At 41.2% G+C, this 23,389-nt stretch overlaps 1 protein-coding gene across 1 annotated transcript in view; it reads right to left on the bottom strand.

Annotated features, from left to right (window-relative positions):
- TENM4 (teneurin transmembrane protein 4) overlaps positions 1–23,389 on the bottom strand; it is a 508,875-nt gene that overhangs the window by 348,295 nt on the left and 137,191 nt on the right. Inside the window, exon 3 of the mRNA XM_074816409.1 lies at positions 4,184–4,472. Coding sequence (XP_074672510.1) covers positions 4,184–4,406 — 223 coding nt within the window. The 5' untranslated portion in view covers positions 4,407–4,472. The remainder of the gene's footprint in view (positions 1–4,183; positions 4,473–23,389) is intronic.

Genomic DNA, 23,389 nt, shown 5'->3' with positions numbered 1-23,389 from the left:
TGAAATGACCATGTCAAGACCAAAAAGCAGCTGGATTCCTGCTTCTGGAACCTGACAAAATCTCAGGGTGTGTTCAATGAAATCATCAAATTTGAAAGCAACGATGGATAGAGAAATGGTGGGAGTCTTGGAGAGGCAAAAAGAGAGGCAAACCTTCTTGGGAGAGAAGCAAAATGAGGCATGCAATGATCAAAAGTCGTACCATACACCCAGTAACCCTACTTCAACAGGAAATTTGAGTGAGTTCTGCTCACTGAAATCCCTGAAATTACATACTGGGGGCTTAGATTTCCTTTGCTGATCTCACTTTACCCTTGCTGACCAGTCACACCTCGACTCAGTTTAGCTATTCGTTCTGATACAGTCACAGCAGAGGTTATTTGGCTGCAAACAGATGCAGTTGTTTAGCTGACTAAAAATGCAACCTGAAAAATGACTCTTGAGTTCATGCCTAGTTACCCGCAGAGCTTCAAAATCAGACTGAATCAATGGGAATGAGGCTTCAAATATTAGTACACTTTGTTTGGAAAGTTGCACTAGGAGGCTGGGGAGGGCAATTAGTGGCTCCATTTTAATCCACCTTCATTTATTAATGCATGCTTTTATTTTTCAACCCTGAATGTCTTGAAAAGATTTTGGCCACCCGTGAATGCCGTTAGCTGCACTGCATTTATACAGCACAACATACCCTCACTCCTGTTACACTATGCCTTGATCGGATGGATTAAGGAACTTTATCTATAACTGGTAGGAGGCATCAGAACCTGGATCATGGCCAAATACCAACACCAGTGATCAGACTCAGTCTAGCTGGCTTCTTCCCATTATTTCAATACATAAATCCCCTGCAATAAAGAGAGGTAGAACCTGCCAAATCTATGCACAGTCCAGAGACTCAGTTTTAGAGCAGTGTCTGCAGCTCAGACGTGTTTCAAGAAGATAAATCTGAATGCATGATCTCCAGGAAAGTTCAGGCCCAAACCTACCTTTGAACAGTGAAGTTCATATCTACTCATTATTGAAATGTGTTCATCAGATCTGGACCTCAAAGTTGTATCCAAAACTGAGTTATGATTCTCTCTCTGCTCAAAACCACAGAAGCACGTGGCTCTCCTCACATTTCCATTTATTGACGTTAAATATCACATTGTGGAAAATTTGTATCCGGCAGAAAAAGACAGTTTTCTGCTTTTCCAGAGTCTGATTTCACACTTGTGGAAACACCCTGGCTTGCCCCTGAGCCCTGCTGCATGGGGAAGGTCTTGTATCATAGCACACATGCATTGAATGATCAGCTGGCCCCAAGGAGATGCTATTTTACTACAGTTCTTCATTCAGTTGACTTTGCAGCTCATAGTGAACAGTGAGAAGATGTTTGAATGCAAGATGAATAATGGGACTGGACAACACTTCCATGTAAAGTTTGGAGAAGGAGCTGTTTGACGTCAGGAGGAAATAATTATGGTTCAGCTTGTTACACTTCTACAGCTGATAGCACTCAAACTATATAAAGCATTCATGAACTTCACACCTTTTTAATTGACCGAACAAGAGTAAAGCTTTCAGGCAGAGTGGACAGATAAGGTTAGTTGGGGCTCACACCTCCGTCAAACCCTTGGGCCTTGCTTAGGAAGCACAATGCAAGCTTGTGGCAAATTAATCCATTTAACTTGATTGCAAAGCAGTCTGAGAGAGCATCCTCTACCACTCCACGGCATGAGGCAGCAAATGAACTTGACCTAAGTTATAAACACAAAGAAGCACTATTTTCCCAGAGACCTTGCTCTTCTCTTCTAGTCTTGACTTTCATGCAAAGCCAGGGTAGTTTTTAAACCATCCTCCGTGGAGTACTGGAAAACGTCATCTTTTGGTTTTCCTTGTGCTTTTGAGTCACTGATGGTGAGTACCACGTTCCCCTAAAACAAGTCACACTCAACATCATCAGACACATCAATGTGCAGCATGACTGATGCTCTCCAGTAACAGCAGCTCATAAATTATGAAAAATGACTGCTACAATTAACTGAAAATCAAATTTATTTGCAATAAACAGCAGGAGATGCATCGATTTTCATATTCTATGCTCACTGTTGCCTTTTAAGCTGGAAGAACTCAAGTCAATAAAAGGAAGATAATAAATATCTCAGACTTTTTAATTCAGATCTGGTCTATTTTTTCCTGTGCTGACTTGCATGTTTGCTGGCACTCTCACTCTAGCTAAAGCCATTTAAATGCTGACTTGTTTATTTACTGAATTTATTTGGTCAATTTGAAATGTTTCCCTCCTCTGCCTTCCAAACCAATGCAGGAGAGAAATTCACTTTGCCTTGTTGATGTCATGCAGGCTAATAAGGCTTGGTTTCAGCTGGTATCAGGCCAAGCAGCACCACAAAGTGAGGTCCATTCATGGCTTTCTGCCAGTGAAAAATGTGGCACAGAAGTCTGGGGTTATTGTTAACACTCTTCAGGCCAGTTTCGGGACTCTCAGGATAAACTGGGAGAGAATTATAAATTGAAAAATCTGTAGGTGATGTATCAGAAGTAGAACTAGTGTCCTGACATGGTTAATTGTAGCTTCTCAATTAGTTTCAGCCATTTAGATCAGTGGTTTTTACTATTTCTCAGTACTCTACAAAATTTTCCTAGGGAAGTATGAACTTGTATACAGCAAATTTACACTCCCTGTCAATAGACTGGCTTTTCTTATTTATCTTTTGTGGGCTTCTTAGGAGAAGTCCGTGGACCTTCATGGCCTTATAGACCCTGAGGCTGAAAACCACTGACCTGTACTAATTCACATCTATCCTGCATGGTGAATATATTGTATGAAGTGAGCAAACTCAATGACCTAAAAGGTTTCCTTTTCTTTATAACTTCGTAGATTCCTTAGAGAGGATGAAGTACTTCAGAGTTGCTAAGAGGCAAACTCCTTTTATGATTGCAAAGTATTGCTTACAACACCCATTGGCCCTTTTGTTAATTATTGGCTGTTGCATTTATCCTCAAATACAAACACCAAAGCCATGTGCACAAAGATACTTCTGCAAGTCATTTTCCTTGTGCATGCCTTAAAGATGAGTCTTGCACCAAAATCACAAGTGTGTGGTTTTTGAAGAGTGAAATTAAGCAGCCCCCAAGCTAAACATGTGCAATTATATGCATTCCCTTTGGGGAATCAGCTTCTCCAAACTGCAGAGGGTGTGCTCGGAGCAGCCTGGGTCAGCTATTTTCTGTTCATTGTCTGGAATGCTGCCTACTCTATTTGACTCACTTTGTCATTTTATGCTTTTCTTGATGGACTTCTAAAAATAATTTATGTGAAACCCTGCTTGGTTTCTGAACCACTCTTGTCTCTATGGAAAAATGAAGATGAGACTATAGCAGGGGCCAGAAATCTACCTCATGTAGGCAACAGCAACAGTGAAAATGTAACTGCACTGACTTCAGGCTAGCTATAAAAAGGAGGATGTCTGGAATCTCTACTAGAACTGTGGAGCCCATGCTGACCCTTGAACCTCTACATCTTCACAGCTACTGTCACCCACATTCACTAAATGGACTCCTGTAAGTCTTAAAAGTGGTTCTTTACCACTGCTCTAATATTGGAGCATGTCCCCATCTCAAATCTATAGCCTGCAGGCCACGTACAATGCCAAGGGTGGCTCATCCCATCTGCAGCTCAGTTTCCTGCCTTCTTCCAGGCTTCTTGGGTTCTTCTGTAGCCCAGATGGTCAGTGTGGACAGTGTCGCTCTCCCCTCATTGTCTTCTGCTTCAGCATCCTTGTTGACTTTGTCCATGACAGAGCAGGTACATGACACAGTGAAAGGTTCTCTTGAGCAGACAGGGACTTTCCACACCATGTCAGTACTGTGCAGTGTGTGCACAGGGGCTCTGGTCTCATGGTGGGAAGTGGCAAAGGGCTGTTGGAGGCAGAAAGACTAAGACACAGAAAATGTGTCTTAGGAGACGGTAATGAACACAGGCTAGTCATATCCCACTTAAGGACATCGGTTTGCATGCATCCCACATCTGTGCAATACAATGAAGATGTTCCTTGATGCTCTCTTCCCTTGTATCTTGCTTTTGGACTCAGAGTCTTTCAAAGGCATCCTTCCACCCAGTCCCAGCTCTCAGCTGATTAACTCACGCTGCTTGCGGCAGCATCTGCTGAAATGTACTCACCTGCTCGGCAGAATTCATCGGCCTCCTGGTGCACCATGTCTTTGACCCGATTGCTGTAGGTCAATCTGGAGTCTTGATCATAAGCCTTCAGCGTCTCGCTGGAGCTGTAGGACTTCTGGGGTACCTTGCTGTCCTCACTCTCGGCGGAAGAGCTGGTGTAGCGGCGCTCAGTGTCGCGGCGCCGAGTCAGAGATCGATACGGTTTCCTTTCTTTTACATCCATGGCACCTTTGTCTGAGTATTCAACATTAAAATAATGACGTTCGTCTGGTGGTCAGATTGGAATAACCTGAAAGAGAGAATAAAAGAAATAGGATCTAGGTTCATGCCTTTGGGCACCTGAAGGCTAATTTGCCTTCTTTGTACATTCTTGCACTGAACAAAAGAGAGGTTATTTAATGGACTGCAGGAAAACCCTCTTAGAACAATTACCAATGGAAAGAAAGTGTCAATTATGTGTGACTCATTTAATAACTGCCACAGCTAGCAGGATACATACACGCAGCAACCTGCATCTGTCTGAACTGGGCACACACTTGGGGATTTGAAACTGATTGTGATTTTCTGTGTCTTCTTTCCAGGGGAAGTGATTCAGACACCTCCAGGAGGCACGTATTCAGTACATCTGTCACTTAATCTCTGGGAAATCAGGCCATGCTGAAATGTCTCTATTTGGGTAGCCAGAGGACTTTGGAAAAATGCTGTCCTATAGTTTTAAAAGTGTTTTGATAGATTGTGAGGTTAGAAGGAAAGTACAAAAGAATGAGACGGTGTAAGAATGCAAGTGGGAAGGGAGAGGGAGAAAAGAAGAATGAAGGGGTGAGATACAGATGGAAATCAGATGAAAGTGTCTTCCTATTCAAAGAAATATATTAGAACTTAAGCAGAATTGAGAAAGTGTAAATAAATGATAGTGCTCTGCTTCATGTAACCAGCATGGCCTGGGATTTATGCCTGTGAGAAAACCAATGTATATATGCATGAGTATGCAAGCATATATATCTGCACACAGAGGAAATTGGTATCAGAAATAAAACATGTAATGAAAGTATTTTGTCAAAATAATTCATAAATTGTCTTTTCACTTTAAGTTTATTAAATGCAACATAAGCCACAGGAAAAAAAAGTCAATGACTTGTAGCAAGATGTTAAAATATGTTTTTGAATACCTAAACTGGTTTATGAGGAAAAATACTGATAAAACCCACAAACCAAACATTGAAATCTGTAATTATAGGCTGAGTTTCTCAGGAACTGAGTCCTCCTGACCACTAAAGAACAGAAGCTGAGTCTCTAAATGCCGCACCAGGATATTGTTGTTTACTAGCAGTACTTAAAGACAGAAAGGAAGAGGATCAAAGAACATTTATCAGTTTTCAGTCTTTTTCATAGCAAATAGGTATGGAAATGCATTGGCAAGGACTGAATCACATTCTACTGGTATTTCTCTCTTGAAAGGCTAAATCCGGAACATACTAATAAATCTTACTCCTCCATAAGTCTTAGACCCCATCCTTACTTCAAATGCTGTGCCCTGGATTTCTGTTGCAGCACAACACAGCTATGGTGCAATAGTCGAGGATGAGGATGGATGCCCTGTGAGCTCGGTTTAAAGGGATGTGGTGTAATGTAGCCTTTGTGGCTCTCAAAGCTATGAGCCTGAGCAGGATGGAAGACTCAGCACAGGTTCTGATAACCTACAAATCATAATAGTAATGGAGACGCTTAAAGACAACATTTTATTATGAATTCCTCACTTGCCAATCGGTCTGGCACAAGCATAACCAAGGAAATTCTCGAGTTGAAGAGAGACTGCCGGAGGGAGCAAGAGCTGTAGGACGGCTGAGATACACCTGCAGCTGGGCAAAGAAAAAGAGGGTCCCACTCCTATTTCTGCAATTCTGTCTTTGCTAAGACTGCTCACCTGGTTTTGTCCCTATAACCTCCAAAATGAGCTTTGCAATGACAGAACCCAATTCTGATGGCTTGTACGGTTTCTGTGGCACTCTTCCCGGAAATTAAGACACTACTTTAAAAAAAAAAAAAAAAAAAAAAATCCACTTAATTCTCTCTCAATCTATTCCAGTGATGGCAGCAGACCAAGTTCACACTTTCTATTTGTCAGCAAAACACATAGAAACTATTGAACACAAATGGGAGGATGAGGGGGAAGGAGAGAGTGTCTTATAATTGGGCTTTACTTAAGTCATCCACAGAGATTTGAGCACCACTTTGATTTTAAACATGTGTTTAAATCCACCAAACTCACTGACTTAAATTCATTCATGAACTGTGTAAATTCAATATAGTGAATGCAAATGGGATTACACACCAGCCAAAATTTACACACGTTAAATGTTTTGCAGAGTAAGGGCCAGAGAGGTGCAAAAACTAAGGCCTGAATATAGGAGCAATAGTGAAGGAAATGGTGTTGTGCTAAGGGCCAGTTTAACATAGTAATAGCATGTAAGAGATCTACAGCATATTGGTAGATACTTTGCTGTATTGAATCAAATAAATTGGCACTTTCACACTCGAGAGAAGTAAAGGGAACAGAGCATCTGATTGCTTTTCAGTGTACTGTCTTCCTCCCTTAAAAAAAACCCAAAGCTTTTCTTGGCTTGAAAAATTGTGACTTTTTTTCAATTGTTATTGAATTGGTTTTTCTCCTTTATGCCATCTCCATGTGAAATCCTCAAAAGGTGCAGGTTTGTTACGCCTTTTAAAAAAACCACCTTAAAACAGGCTCTTTCACAATGGTGCTGTAGTAAGACCTGTTAATAATGAACACTTAAACTGTGGTTTATTGTCATGGGGGACAGAGACAGAAAAATGTGAGCAAGAAGCGGTTACTATACTCTAAAGAAAGAAATAAGGAAAGGTGGCTTCTCTCTGCTCATGAGTATTGCAGCAATTCCTACCAAGGGCCAGTCATTAAAAAAACCCTCTAGAGGGAGAGACACACGTGCCAAGAAAACCTTTCTGCACAGTTAGAGCCACAAGGTACAAACAGGGTCTGTAATTACCATTAGTAACCTTGCAACTTTGGAAATGGTCAAAAAAACATCAGGAAATTGACTGAATTCCCACCAGATGAAGGTTTTTCTTTTCTTAAAGAAAGGTGCTGAAAAACTGAAATTCCTCCTACAGTTCATCAAAAATAGCCCTGTAAATTTGCACCATTCACATACACATTCCTCTAGAACAGTGCTTCAATTCCCAATTCATTCATGTCTATAAATTTAACTCCCCTCAGCCCTTTCTTTCTCTCTCTCTCGCTGCTTGTAAGGAGACACTTTTTAACTAGAAAGGTCACCCCCAAAACACATAATGAAGATTTTTTTTATTTTTACTTTTTTTAAAAGAAGGAACTGTTGCATTTAACTGACTTAAGTAAGTTCCCAGCACCTCTCCGTGGACATGCAGTTCTTGTCATCTCATTTTTATGGCCCAATAACCAGATGGCTTAGATACCTCCCCTTCAATGGAGTTGTGTTGTCAGGGAATTTGCCTCATAGTGTTTCTAGTGATAGATTATTATTTTTTATCTGCTACTCCTTGTGTCTTGATTTCACTTCTACAATTTCACCCGTGCCATCAACACCTCACCTTTTTCCTGACTTCTCTGGCACATGATGAATACAAAGAATCACACTCGTCTCAGTTACATACTCAACCACCAGTTTCTTTCCACCTTTAGCTCATGATTGCTCCTCATAATTTTAAAAGCTTCCATAAGCTTGCTGGACCTGATATAAAAAAACAAGGCTTCTCATATTGTCATTTCCACCCCTTCACTCCTTATCCCTCCATAAAAGCCTTCTGCTCTGAACCGTCTCTATTTGGAAAGGACTTTCTTGTCCTATAATGTGGTGTTTCTCGCTCAGTTTGAATCTTTCATCTTACTGCTGTCTGCATAACATATCAAATTTCACCTTTTTTTTTTTTTTTTTTTTTTTTTGTCTCCAGGCCAATTAATGGAAATAGCCATTCTTATTTTTGTCAGCTCTCTGAGTGTACAATCCCAGCTGGACCACAAGCTGGTCTGGAGTACAATTCACAACAGAAGCGTCCTTCAGGCTTTACTTATTCAAATAACTCAGAAAAATCCCCCTGACCCCAAAAAGGGTTACTCACATGCTAAAGCCTATAAAATCAGACTCCTTGACATAGTTACATATTTCAGAGGTGTGGGACTCTTCTTGCATCCTTGCATATATGTGAAGAAGCGGAACAAAAAAATCAGCTTTCTAGTTCTGGTGCAGTAGTGCAGTAAACACAGTGCTTATTTGCAGCTCTTTTTATTTTGCTTTTGCTTTGGTTGGCTTCCAAATAATCCTTTTTATTATGTTTTATCCTTTATATCTATCCTCCTCATTCTCAGTTCTGTTACTTTTTGTTGCTCTTTGGAGCTTTGATTAACCACACCGGCTTTGTGCTGCAGAATCGCACTCAATGAATGGCAAGGGGAATGATTTATTTTCTGAGTCACCGCTCAAAAGACAAACTTCCATCAATCAAAAACCAGACAAGAGAGTGTGACACCACAAAGCGATATGCTAGGAGGCGCTTACAGCAAAAGGGACAGGTGGTCTTTGATAGCTGACTTACATTGCAGGTCACTAATCACAGAGATTAGCAGCAAGGTGATAGACAGCGCCTGTTCTGGAAGGCAGCATGTCATATCATCCAATTTTCTGTCAAAATGTGAGGGTTTAAATGGTAGAGATAGCTTTATGTGTTTCCTATATAGTTATGGCAACCAGGTGATGAGAAAGCTGGAAGAGTGAAATATCTCGTCTCCATGAAAACGTGAGCATGAGTCCCGGTAGGCTGATTCGGCCCACCTTTGTGCTGGGGGAAGCAAAGCAACTTCCCATAGTCATTTGGTTTCCTCTGCAAAACTGCCTGCGCAAAAATGGCATCTTCTTACTCGACAGGGCCTGCTTTATATCTTCTTAAAGTAGATCTCATTCCACTGCTTAGGGCAATTTTTTTCCCTATTTTTTTATTGCTGCTGCCCTTTGTAGAATGAGCACAGCCACAGAATACTGAACAGCAAGCTGGATTTTATTTTCAGTCCTTTGGGCTCCACAAATCGAATCATTAACTAAGACCTAATGCTGGTAAGTAGTGAGCAAGTATCCTTTTCTTCCTTTATAGAGGAAGAGATGAGGCATGGGAAGTCAGAGTGACTTGCTTAAGGTGGTACAAGAAGAAAGCAACAGGACTGAGAGCAGACTCATGATCTCCCAGGCAGAGTCTTACACTGAGCCATGGATTTTTTGAGAATCAAGTCACATAAGCACAGTGGAATATTTAATTTAAAATATCTTGGCCAATGCACGTCTGAAATCTTTGTGTGAGAAGAGTGGTATGAACCTCAGGTATTATTAACAAGATGCCTTTTCATGTTTGGATAGTGCCTTTCAGTCAGAAAGACTGTGGAGCATGTACAATTGCAGTTGTGTCCTAGTGAAATCCCATGGTGGGTGATGAAAACCCTACTCAGAGTCAGAAGAGAGAGTTTTTCACCACGTAACACATTAATCTCCTCCAAAACAACAGATATTGGGGTCAGACCAGCAATGTTATTTGGGAAGTTAGCTCCAACTTAGGATCCTAAGCTGCAACCAAAGACGTTGTGAGTTCAGATGCTTGAATTACTTTGTGGCTGTGGTTATTAATATCCTACACCAAGTTAAGTCGTCACCTGACATTTAACATCTTATCTGATACAACTCAATCCACTGTGACAGTCTCACCACACTTCCATGAGGATGCAAATGCCTGGTTTGGGGCTCTGTATTCTGGTCTCCCAACACAAAATGTTGAACCTGGAAAATCTTATTTGGTCATTTCTGTTTGTCCAGGAAAATCTGTGATATTGCCTGCCATTCCACACCTGGTCTAAAGCACAAAGCCAGCAGAAATGTAGTGTTGAATGTTCTGATGTATTCAGCAGATATTTAGGCATGTACTTAGAAGTGGTTCAAATCAAATTTATATTGCCAGGTGATCAGAGGCTACAATGATCTGATCTTAGCAAATACACAACCATGGCTTAAACAGTGTGATGCTATTTACCAGATCTCTGGGAGATTCTTCTATAACATAAAAGACTCCTGTGTTTTTTATTAAACTTTAAGCTTCAGATTTATAACAGAGGTTCGAATCCCAGGAGGTATTTGTAGGAAATAAATTAAGCTGTAGGTATAACATCCTCTCACATTTTTGGCAAAGGCTTTGGAAAGAAGCAGGCACAAGAGAGAAGAATGAAGAGTCAAGTTAACACTACTTGGCTTCAACCCAGTACCCGAAGAAAGTAACAAAAACTCCCTTTTGTGGTCTCAACCACTAAGCTTTTCTTCTACTGGTAAGAGACTTGCTAGGCAATTGGTAATGTCCTGTCTAAAAGATGTGGTTTGTGACCTTCTCGTCACAAATAAAACTGCAGTGAGCTGGAGGCCCAGAAAAGCTTGAAACAGTAGTTGAGATTTGAAGTATGGTGGGAAAGCATGAAGGGGGCTGGAAGGCAATTATCTCAATTATTTCTGGTTTGCAAACCCTTAAGTTTTTCCTCATGGGCTGCAGCCCTTAGCCTGTGCTAGGGGAAGATTTTAGGGCCAAAAGTTAAAAAAGCTTTCAAATAGTTTTTGACTAATATAAGCAGTTTGCAGCTGCAGTCATCAGAACCCTACTCTGGCTTCCCCTAAAATGGAAATTACTTTGGAAACATTCTTATTTTTCTATTCAAATACTCTTTATTAGTCTATTTAGCCATTCTTGGAAAAAGTAGGCTTTCTTCAGAACCTCAGTTTAATAGATAATGCATAAAGGTATTTAAATAATAAATGCCAGAGAGCCAGCCTGACAACGTAGACTAATTTAGGTTCAGCCTGCAAATTTTCCCTGGCTCACTATGTAAGACTCAAGGTTTGGGTGTGTGATGTGCCAGTGAAACCAGCCTGTGTATCAGTGAATCCCAGAGTGCGAGAGTGAGTCCCAGTGGTGGCATCAAATGCAGAAGTGTCAACTCCATTCCATGGAGTCACTGAATGAATTCCACCAAAGAATTCCCACTCTTCCTCCATCATCCACCATCTGATTCTTCCTCCATCACCCACCATCTGCCGATTTGGGCTTTTACCTGGGATACAGAAGACCAAGATTTAAGACGTTAATCTGCATCAGACAAAGTCTTGAATGTGTCTCAGACATCCCAGGTGAAAGTCCTAGGCACAGGCTTCCTCAATGTGCTTGGAGGAGTCTTTTTCCTCCAGAAAAGAAAATCAGAATCTGTTCTGTCTTCTGAAAAACAACAAAACATATTTGATAAATCTCTAGTCTTCTAGACAATAAGAAAACACTGGTACAAGGCTCACTGTGGTGGGCTGACCTTGGCTGGACACCAGGTGCCCACTGAGCTGCTCTATCACTCCTCTCCTCAGCAGGACAGGGGTAGAAAATAAGATGGGAAAAACTCATGGGTCAAGATGAAGGCAGTTTAATAAAGCAAAAGCAAAGGCCGCACGTGGAAGCAAAGGAAAACAAAAGATTTCTTCTCTGCTTCCCATCAGCAGGAGTTGTCCAGCCACTTCCCGGGAAGTGCACGTAGCAGTTGCTCCAGAAGACAAACATCATAATAACAAATACCCTCCCTCCTCCTTCTTTCTCTTGGCTGTTATTGCTGAGCAGACATCATATGGTCTGGAATATCCCTTTGGTCAGTCTGGGTCAGCTGTCCTGGCTGTGTCTCCTCCCAAGATCTTGCCCACCCCCCGCCCATTGGTGAGGGGGGATGTTGGAGAGACAGCCTTGATGCTGTGCGAGCACTGCTCAGCAGTAGCCAAAACACTGGTGTGTTACCAACACCCTTCCAGGTACCAATACACAGCACAGCACAATGAGGGCTGCTATGGGGAAAATTTACTCCACCTCAGCCAGACCCAATACACTCACTCAGAGTGGTAAGGTTTGTACCCACTCTTGGATAAGCTCTGTATCTAATTCTTAGTGGTCTGCTGTGGCCTACAGGCAACTTTTAGTATAAAATGGTGGCCCATATGAAAATGTAGCAAGAATCTCAAGAAAGATCCCATGCACACCTTGTGTCTTTATCCCACCATTTGGTAAGGGAATACCCACACAGATGCACTCCCTCTGTATCGCCACTTCTCTGCCAAGTAAACTGAACAAGGAAACTATACATCCTTATTACCCCTCTGTGGACTCGATGCAGTCATAGGCAATATTTGCATTTCTGTGAGCTTCTAGGAAAAACAGGAAGAAAGAAAGGCTCATATCTGCATATAAATATACAAAGCATAACTTGGTGAGGCATCAGAGGCCAGATGAACTCTCTTTTACACAGGAGAACTTTTTACAAGGCTGTACATTAACTGCTCAAATAGCTGACTATAGTCAACAACTTCATGCCTGTTGTGTGTCATGCAGTTGTGTCTTAAGAGCTGACCATCCTGTGAAGAGCTCCTGAAATCATGCACAGGAGAATGATTGTACTGGGTCAGACTAAAGGACCATCAAGCCCTGTATCCTGTCTCCCAGAAGTGGGAGTTTTGGAAGAGCAGAAGGGGAAAGTGGTTGGGAACAGTGATTTAAGGAGTAAGGTTGGTCCTTACCCTTGATACATTTTCAGAAGACTGGGGTTCAGCAAATTTTTTAGCTGGACCACTGGGTTTGACAGTCCTTCATGGACCTGTCCTTTGAAAGTTTGTTTAATCCCATTTAACATTTAAATACTTTTGCCCTTTGCAACATCTTGTGGGTAGACCCACAATGTGATTATGTGTTGTGTGATAAAGCACTTCTCTTTTTTAAACTCACTGCCTGGTGTGTACAGGTCTTGTCTCTTCCATGCGGATATTGATGAGCTCACAGCCCTTCCCATAAGAACAAGGCTTTGAACTCATACCTACTCGCAGATGTACCTTGTTTATCACTTGTATGCATTATTTCTGCTCCCACAGAAGAGAAGTGAATGAAGGCTGGGACTCATTTATGAAAGAAGGCATGTCTGCCTTTCCTCCCTGCTGTCATCACTGCAGGCTCTAATCCTGCCTCTAAAAACATTGACACTATCAGGAGTGGCTGTGTTTGCTGCAGGAAAACTAAGAAAAAGAAAACTGTTGGTAGGTAAAGTTTAAAGCATAAAGCTTGTCATGTATCTGTATCACTCAGTAAAAGTACCGTGTTGGTGTACACCTCATATGTGAAACTCAGTTCAGAGCACATCTGTTTTACACCCTTTGGATGCAGCCCAGTATCTGAGCTGCTCACAGGGTGGCAGCTTGAACTGAAGGAGAGGTGTAATGTAAAACTTGCAATATCTGAGGGTTGGTTTTGGTTTTTTGTTTTTTTTTGGGTTTTTTTTGGCTTGGCTGTGAAAATGATAGAATAATAGTTTATGCCTGCACTGGCATTTGCTACTGCAATTGGGAGGCCAGGGGATACCATAGTTTCAACTGAATTTGGAGTATTCAAAGATGTGCTCAAAAATCATTGCTAGGAACTGATGCTTTTTGTATCTGCCTATTTATTAACACTATTTATGTAGACACTCTGCAGAACAGTATGATGGAAAACTTCCTGCAGCAGAGGGAAGCTCTCACCTAATCAGGCAGGACAAACAGCCCAGGGAAAAGTATTACCTTCCCTCTTCTGCAGGCAAAGGCAAGTATCTTGTCCAGGTTAATTCCAGTAATTAACACCCAACCTGTCCTTGTCTTACTACGGTGTCATGTGTAAAATTGTCCCTGCTCTTGTCTCAGATGCTGAGGTACTGGGTCCTTGCTTTCCTTCAGTGGTGAAAGAAACAAGTCTGTTTTCTTGTGTTGATAAAATCCCCCAAAGAGTCTGACTTCAAACTAAATTTATTAAAATATGAATTATCTGTAAAAAGACTGCAAAGGCCCATGAATTGATTTCTGCTTTTCTATGGACTTATTTTAGGACTTCTCTGTGAGATAATCAGAGTGCATTGAAAGATGCTAGGGATTGATTAATCAGTATAACCCTTACTGTGTCCAAAGCTTAACTTTCAATTACACATCAAGCTTATGCAGTAGGCAGTATATTTTTCTTAGGTAAAATGCCTATGAGGGAAAAATAGAGAGATAAAAATAGTAAATTAGAAATAGAAAATAATCGGGTTTTGGTTTTTTTCTTAAACAAAGGGTTACCTCATTGGAATAACAATAAAGAGATTTTAAGCAGATGCTATCCCTCTTACAAAGAGAACTTCATTCGACATACCCACAAATCACTGTCTGCGTGACACAGACTGCACTCTGGGAAGAGAACTTACACCTGATTGCTGGGTTGCAGCTCAGCGCTGACGTACAGGGGATGAACCTCCAAAACAGACGTGGAGGCACTCCTCCAGATGTACAAATGCTGCAGGACTGCAAGATATGTTAAGGAGGGGGCTTAATAAGATAATGGTAAGTGATGCTGTAGCTCAGGTGAAAAGAGAAAACATTGCATTTATATTATCCTTGCAAAATTCTGCTTCTCTACTTGCCCAGAGATAACAAAATAACAGCAGGGTTTATTTTTATTTACTTTGGGTTTTTTTTACCACCATGGTAAAATCTCAGAAGGTGAAATTTAGATTCTGATTTTATGCTTCAATTGTAAATCTACATGGTGGGGTGAACAGGCTGCCCACATAAGTAGAATTTGTCTCACCTAAATTTTAATATCAATCCTGCAAACACCTGCAGCCAAACTAGTCACACTTGATTCCTTCTGCTATCAGTGTAGAAAAAAAGTAATTTCTAGGACAAGATTCATTAAAAAAAATATTTTAGACCTCTACTACAGACACATTATCACCTAGAAATTACTGTCTTTATTGACTCCAACGGGACCTTAGATTGACTCATTGAAGAGTAGGAGTCTAAATTCAGTTGGATTAACCAAGCTGTAAAGATCTTCATTCATGTTGTTGCATGATTGTGATTTCTGAATGATATAGCTGTTCAAGGAGGTACATTTGCATCTTTCCCATGTAACAGGCGGAACAGACAGGCAGAAGGGAGGTGACCTGAACAAGGTCATGCAAGAAGTCAGTGGCAGAGACTGCACAAACCCCAGCTCCTCCTTGCACTTCAGAAGCCTGTTTGCTGAAGTTCTTAGATTCTGTGCCAGTATTCATGAAAGCCAAATATTTTTCACATTTTTCAGTAGATAAAATGCTAGTTAAGAGATTAGGTGGTTTATCCAAACCCAAACTAGAAACTAAATTCTGTATTATTGGTACTAAGATCACTAATTTAGTGACTAAGTCATAAATTGTTTGGTTTGCCATAGAAAAACTTCTTGTATATGATTTTCTGTGGCAAAACACAATGACTTATTCAGTCATTCTTATAATGAAGAGAAAGGTTGTGTATCATTTAACAAAATGAGTGGAAACGCTCACTGGTCTGCTGAAGGAAAGCTTTGCTACCATGGTCAGGAATTCAGCCTGAGGAATATTCAGCAAAAAGACATTGTGGGAAGAAAAGGGAAAAGCAAATGAAGGAGTTGGGGAGGGGAGAAGGCAATCGAAGATATAAATGGCTCTTCTTAGCCATACCTTTAATGACTAGTTAGACCAAAGATCAGAAGTAATTGAACCAGCTCTCAGTCAACAAAAGATGCAAATAGATTGTAAAGCAGACTAGGATTACATTAATTTACACTAAACCAAGAGTAATTAGTTAGTGTTTGCGCAGTGCTTAGAAAGCAGAAAGTGCTATATAAATGTTAATTATTGCTATTTGTTTCAAATAGATGCAACAAACAAATCCTTTATAAGTCTTACGATGTAAAAGACAAAAACCAAAACTCAGTAACAGGCTCCACTATTTAACGGTAAAAGGCAAAAAGGCAAAATTCAGTAACAGGCTCCACCATTTAGCTGAGACATAGCAGAGCACATTCAAGAAAACACACAGTGTCTTATTCAGTGGCTACCTCTGAATCATGAACGTTTCATTTGAAGTCGTAAGGTGACTTTCTATCTCTGGAAAGTCTGTCTTCTGGAAAATGAAAAAATAACCCCACCCAAACAACCAAGGCTAGATGCTTATCACGAGGCCACTATCTCTGCAGTGTACTGTGTGCATTTCTGACCTTGCACAAGGTCAAAAGATAAGAGAATTTAAGAGATCGAGGCCATGGGTTTAAGCAGCGAGTAAACCATCTTCATTTTGGACCATGCAATCCTTCCTGAGATGAAGAGATAGTTCTGTCTACTGCTGAGAAGCAAGAGTCTGGGAAACAGTGCTAGTTTCTCTTATGCCTAGCTGTACCGCTAATTTATTGTGTGATCCTGGACAAGGCATTTAACCTTTTAGGCTCAGTTTATGAAAAACAGATATAACCATTCTTAGCTGTTTCACAGCCAAGTAAAGGGTCTTGTTTGATGCTTTTAAGCATGTCATTTCAATAAATAATCTATGAGACATACATCACTATTAAGAAGATGACCAAGAGAGTCTAGGAGTTTCACACAAAACTTATTAGGTGAGATCATACAGTTTCAGTATGGATTCTGGTCCATGACATGCTAATGATTTGCAAAGATTATTAGGCTCGGAATCATGGACATAAAAGAACCCTAAAGTAAAATGCTTATCTGCTTTTTTGCAATAAATTCTTGACCCAATTTCCTTCCTACCTTGGCAAACTTTTGCAGAGAAGAATGATAAATAACAGAGGTCCAACCATTTTGTATGTTTTAAAAATTGCAATTAAAACAGTAATTTATATGAAATAAATACTTTGCCAGGATATGAGCTAATAAAAACCTATATTTAGTGCTCATGATTTTTAAAGCAGTATACAAATGTTAATTTATTAGCTAACTATTATATCTGTAAAGAAGGAAGTGGTACAGATGGAGACAGAGGAGACAGCAACATCCTTGGTCATAAGCTCCTGAAGCCAAATGTCTCATTGTACATATCATTGCCCAAGTGAAGCTGGATCAATGCTTACATCTGTTGGATGCAGAAATCTGCAGGAAATCCAACTGCCAAGAAGCCTTTAAACATAAGTTTGTTTTTACCAAAGTTCTGGCTCCTGGGTTTGAAAATGTCGACTTCGGTGGAGGAATGGTTCCAGGTTTCAACGTGTCTGATGACAAACCCGGCTTCAGATGTTCCCTCCTGCTAGGGCTCAGCCACCCTGCTGCGTGCTGCCTCCCTGGGGATACTGATGCAGCTGTTTGTAAAACCACACCATAAGCAAATCAGGGAAATGGTCTGGAAGTAAAAAGAAAAAGATCCCTTATCTGCCAAATCCTTAGCTTTTTAATTTTTTAACCTACCCCAGCTTTAACTGGGCTAGATTAAAACCAATCTGGTTTTATAGCGGGGTTTCACAAGTCATTGCACTGGCTCAGGCAAGAGGGAAATACACTGGGGTGGGAAGGAAAACAGATTGGGAAACTCTTTTCTACCATCTAAACTGGAAGATGGAACCATATCCATTTTAGGTCATGGCATGCAATATCTGGCCTGATCTAAAAATCTGTGTTTCTAACTACTTTTCAAGTAGTAGAACAGGGGGTTTCCCATAACCCTTCTAATACATCTTTTCCAGCTCTATCCCCTACCACCCATGATCAGACGTACATTTTGTAGCACTGAGAGATAATATCACTTCATTTCTGCCAAGAGAGCTGCTGCTGCTTCATGGAAGCTGCGTTGCTGAAACCCCTCTGCTTCATGTCCACAGCTCATCCATTTCTCCTTGCTTACAGACTGAAGTTTCTCTGTCTTTAATTGGAATTTCTGTTAATACTTTATTCTCTCTGCAATGTCTTTACCACACTGTTTTCAAAAAAAGTTGAAAACTGTTGAAAGCAAACTAGTCAAATACAGTCAGCATTTTCTTCCTCTTTTTCTTCCCTTTTATTTCAGTAGCAATTATTGGTATCCCATATAGGAGAAATGAATGTAAAAAAAAAATAATTAGATCTTCCCTATTGCCTTGGAGCTTTTTGTTTTGTAAATCATGCTGTGTGTAAGCTCTATTTTAAGATATTCCCCAAAACTCTTTTTTCTTTTTTCTCCCTGTATTCCTGACCGGTGAGAAATGAATTTGTTGTGTCATCTCCTGACTGGCATTGGGTTTTATACCAGCAATGGCTTCTGTGAACTGTGCATGTGATCCAAAGCCCATTAAATTACATGGAAGTATTTTCCATTCATTTCACTTGGGGAGTAAAATGGGGCTTTATAAGCTCAGCTCCCTGTACAAAACCTTTTAACGTTCACATTTATGGTATGGGCTGCACTGCATCATATTTCAGCCTTCAAAAGTGTCAGTGAGGATGAAAAGGAATAAAATTAAGAAATTGGAGTCTTTTGGAAATCTCCTTCGCAGAGTGAGCCAAAATGAACCGATGAAGAAACATATAAGAAAACACATTGGCAATTTTTTCAGATGTAGCCTGTGACCTTGGGAGCCTCTGATTTGCAAGGATCCCCCCAAGGACCTTCAAGGGGGCCTGGGTTTGATGGAGCAGGTATTTCTCCAAAATTAGGCTCCTTTCTGGCATTATAAGCATAGTGCCTACTATAATTAAGGCTTTTTTGAAATTTTCATCCATAATTATATGAAGCTGGGGTCTGGGGCAGGCTACCATTCAAGCTGTCACTAAGCACATTCAGTGCCACGTTGGGTCATTAGGCTTATAAACAGGTTGAACCTAAACACAGGGGCCTGTGCATTTAAGCTGATTTCTTGGGTAGGTAAAGAGATATTTATATTTTCATTTAGCTTGAGTGATACCAGCACCTGCCACTCGCTCTAAACAGAGCAGTTAACCCATAACTCCCTCTGTCAACTCCCGTTGACAGAAAGCAAAGCAGATAAATTAATGGCTCCCCTGAGAGGAGGGAACGGAGAAGACTCATGTAAACAAACACCTCACAAAATACAACTGTGTTAATGGGAATGGAAATGAAAGAGAAGACGACTCTCCCCATCCTTGATAGGCACAGCAGGCTGGAGGCAAACACCCACAATGGTGCTAAAGGTGGGGAACACACACCAGACGCTTCACAGCTCGTGCAATGGCAATTACTGCATCCCCAAAGCAGATGAAAATATTTCAGTCCTGCCGACGCCAAGGGCTGGCATGTCTTTGCAGCTTTCTTGAAACATGCAGATGTGTAAATATGACCCTTGACCCTCTATGCGGGCTTGCACACAAAGTCCTGCTGCTGGCAGATGCACTCCATGAACAGTAATTAAAAGTGAAAGGAGGTGGAATATGTAATTCTTTTAAAAATCTGGTTTGCTCTTAGGGAAACGCAGGGGCTGATCCGTGCTCCTTGGCTTCTTCCCTCATCTGAGAGTGGGTTCAGTATCTTCAGCTGCTCAGTCCCAGATATACTGGGGATGTGGTGCTGTGACATAAACTGAAGAGCATTCAATTATTTGCTCTGTGAAGGGATAATATCGAGACACTTAGATATCCTGGTGGCGGCAATCTTATAACAAGCCAAATCTGTAGGTCAGTCGATTGGGCTCTAGTCTGGGGATGAATCTGATTAAGTAAAAGATTTTTTTTTTTCCCCCAATTCTGTGATCTTCGTCTCTCAAATCTGTTTCTCTGCTCTTCCCTGGGATGGGAAACTGAATTTTACTGGCTTTTCCTGTGACCACTTTTGAGTGGTACTGGACATCACAGCGTTAGTGCACCTCATAGTCTTCTGAGGCAGAGAAACATTTGCATAGACGAAAGATTAAAGCAAAGACCCTTCCCTATCTCACCCCGGCTGGTCATTTTTACCTATGCATATCTCCTTCCTTGAGATAACACAAACATCTGTGTGACTCTCATCTGGTACAAAATGATTGCAGAAATGAAAATAAATTGAATGCATTTTTGCTGACCAGGCGTCCAATCTGGTTCACTGCTCCATGGTGGGATGGGATAGGGCAGCCAGGATCTGCTGTTGGCCAAAGCTATGGGCTGAGGGAGGATTTATGAGAGAAAATAATGCTGTATTTAGGGTAAAGGCAGGTCCCATGTCCCTGTCACCCTGCTGTCCTGGTCAGGATTGCACCAAAACTCCCATCTGCTATGCATCCCCAGATGTTGCAACATCTGGATGGAGAGGGTGTGAAGATTTTAGCCAGACTGGAGGATCTCAAGCATCTTTTTGCCTCCCTCACACCTCAGCTCATCCAGGAATGTGGAGGAGAAGCCCATAGCTGAGCTTTCTCAGCTGAGCTGATCTTGTGTTAGGCTACAAATTGTAATTCAGGGAAGGATGTGTGTAAGGGGGGACGAGTAAAGCAGCAAAGCAAGGAGCTGTAAATGGAAAGCTTATTCACATGTGTTTTAACTCCTACCCTGGCATTGTTTAGTCCATTGGCTTGGACCGAAGCCAATGAGTCAAACAACATTCTCTGTGTAATTATATGCTTAATGGAAACAAGCAGAGGTCTCCATGGCCTAGATTTGGAGAGGATTGTTTCTTAAGTAGTTGCCTCTGAGGAAGAGGGGGGAGGAATATGCAGAAGCCAAGGGGATGAAGTGATGTTGGAAAGGTACCAGTCGTGGTGGGAGAACATGGTCTAGGGGCTCTGCTCTGCTCCCCAGCCCCCTCTAACAGCAGTCAGTGGCTGCTTTGGCACATCCCTGGCTGGTAAATAAAGAGCAAGAAGTTGCACCAAGTGGTCATCTTGCCCTGCTGAGGGCCTGCCAGCTGCAGCTCTGAAAGCACACAGTGGCATCGATGTCAAAAGCAGAGACCAGGGGTGTGACAGAGGTGACCTGGCTGGACTTGTGGTGACACTGAGTATTCCCCTTCCAGTCTGGTTTTTCACATCACCCTTTCTTCTAGAAGTTAATGGTCCTATAAGGTCAGCAGCAATAAATAAATGTGCCTGCCCTGGAGCCTCATTAGTGTAAATCCCAGCATTATAATTCAATTTATTAACCCTGCATAAACTGGGTTGGCACAAGGATGACAAGCATGAGCCTTCTTCCACACCTTCTCTTCCACCATCTCTGCTGCAGCAATGGCAGGAAAGCAGGCAGAGAGCTGGGCTTGGTACTACTTTAAGCCCCTGATTTTATGCTACTGTGCAAAGCTGCTCTCAATGGGAGGGGTCTGCATAAATGTACGGGAAGGGGCGTTAGGATCACAGGCAGACACCATCGAGATCCTGGCCTAAGGCGAACATGCCTGTGGCTCTCTTGCTTCATGCTTTTCAGCTCAAATTAGCTGATCTGTATCAGAGTGGGAAGCTGTTTCATGGGGGAAGGAAGAAAGAAGGTAGACCACATATCTGACTCCAGGATTTTGGAAACAAGGTAAATGTGATGAGGAAGGGCAAGAGGCAACTGTTGGGATCCCAGTGTTGGGCTCTGGGTGAGGGCAATGCTTTCTCCTGTAGGACTGCAGAGGGAGAAACACTTCAGGAGAGTGCTTAAAGCAGCATATTAATTACGTCAGTATTAGTAGCTGGCCTCTCTTGTCTTCTTTAGCTGACACCGCCCACCCCTTTTCTGGCCTGTGTTTGCATTTTATAAACTGGTATGAGAACTATAGAAGCTTTCCAACTGGCCCAGGGTTTTATATAGGCTAAGGCTGAAATTAAAGCATTTCACTAAGATATAAGAATAATCAGTAATTTGTAAGTTTGGAAACAAATGTATTTAAACTTTTTTTTTTTTTTTTTTTTTTTTTTTTAAAAGCAAACAGCAACAACAGCTGTAAATGGCTTTGATGGTTACATTTATTGCTGAACAGGAATACTAATAATGCATTAGTCCTCAACCCGAATTTTCACCAATCTAATCTGGGAACAGCTCAACTGAAATTGGAGACACAAAGGAGATATCTACACTAGTAAATTAAATATTTTATTACAGTAAATAACAGTCTGGGACTGTTCGCTGGTACTGAGGCCAACTGGCATGGAGAAGCCTTCATCTATATAATAAACTCTCCTAGTATCCAAAACAGGGTGGCTGTAGTCTTCTGCATTTTGGGACTGGTCCCTAGGCTATGCTGATGCCTGAGCTGTGTCCAGAAATTGTTTGGCCCAGGTCAAAACATTGCTGGGAACCTCTATTAATTGTTGTTTAGCTGTTATTCAAAAATATAAACAATAACTCGCTGGTATTATTTCATTTACTAGCATAAACAGAGCCAAAACTGCAGCTGGCCAAACTGTAAGGAAATACGTACCTCCACCACATTTACAGTAGTTTTCAGAATCTTTTGTAAAGAAAACGTGCTTCTTGTTTTGATTGCAAGTTAATTACACAAGCCATGAAATCAGTGTGATATCCTGCTCTTTAACCCACACTAGCATTGCCTTATGTGCATTTCAGAGACCTTGGAGGAGCTAGGTGCTGGTAGTCTCACAGCTGGCAGGATTGAATGTAACAATAATTTGGACCTTGGATTTGTTTTTTAAGGAAATCCCTGCTCCTTCCCTTTCCTCCCAAGACTGTTGAGCAGTGCAGTTTTTCTCTGCATTCAATTTAATTTTCTTTCTTCCTCTTTTTTTTTTTTTTTTTTTTTTAAGAGCAAAAAGAGCAAATGAAATGGAACTGATCTTTCATCAGAAGTCCATCGATGGAGCAGATATCATCTAGAGCAGGTTGTCCAGGAGTGAAGGCAACACCAGCCACAGAGGAAATGTTGCCGAGTTGCCCTCTGGACCCTAATCTCTGATTTCAAGCTATTACATGAAGTCCTGCAAATAAACAAACAATGCACAGAATAATGAAGGTGTGTTTAAGAAAGAAAGGTGCCATTTTGGGGGGATTACTGGATGTGAATGCTATCTCTCCCAGCTCTTCGCAAAGAGCGAATTGGAATCATGCTGTTGTCAAATCAAATATTCTTAAAGCACCTCTAGGGATTGTTTTGCAATTTTGTTAATATTTTAAAAGCATCCCTTGATCTCACCCATGCCTGCCTGCAGCTATGATTTCATTACGCACTGAAACAGATGTTTTCTCTCTCTCTCCCCCCTTTTCCTCTCTCTACCTTCAACTTCAAATTTTCACTTTAATAAGGTGCATTATGAACAATTGATTTTGAAGCCCACGAGCATGTGGAATCCACCAGGAGACAGAGCACTTTAATCCTTCCATCTTTGCAGAATTGGACTTTTTGCCAACACTGGCCAGCCATGAGTATAAGAAACTTCTCAGAG

This window comes from Strix aluco, chromosome 2 (assembly GCF_031877795.1).
Source record: "Strix aluco isolate bStrAlu1 chromosome 2, bStrAlu1.hap1, whole genome shotgun sequence".
NCBI classification, from domain to species: domain Eukaryota; kingdom Metazoa; phylum Chordata; class Aves; order Strigiformes; family Strigidae; genus Strix; species Strix aluco.
Note: the sequence above shows the minus strand (reverse complement) of the source record. Positions and strands in the feature narration are given on the sequence as shown.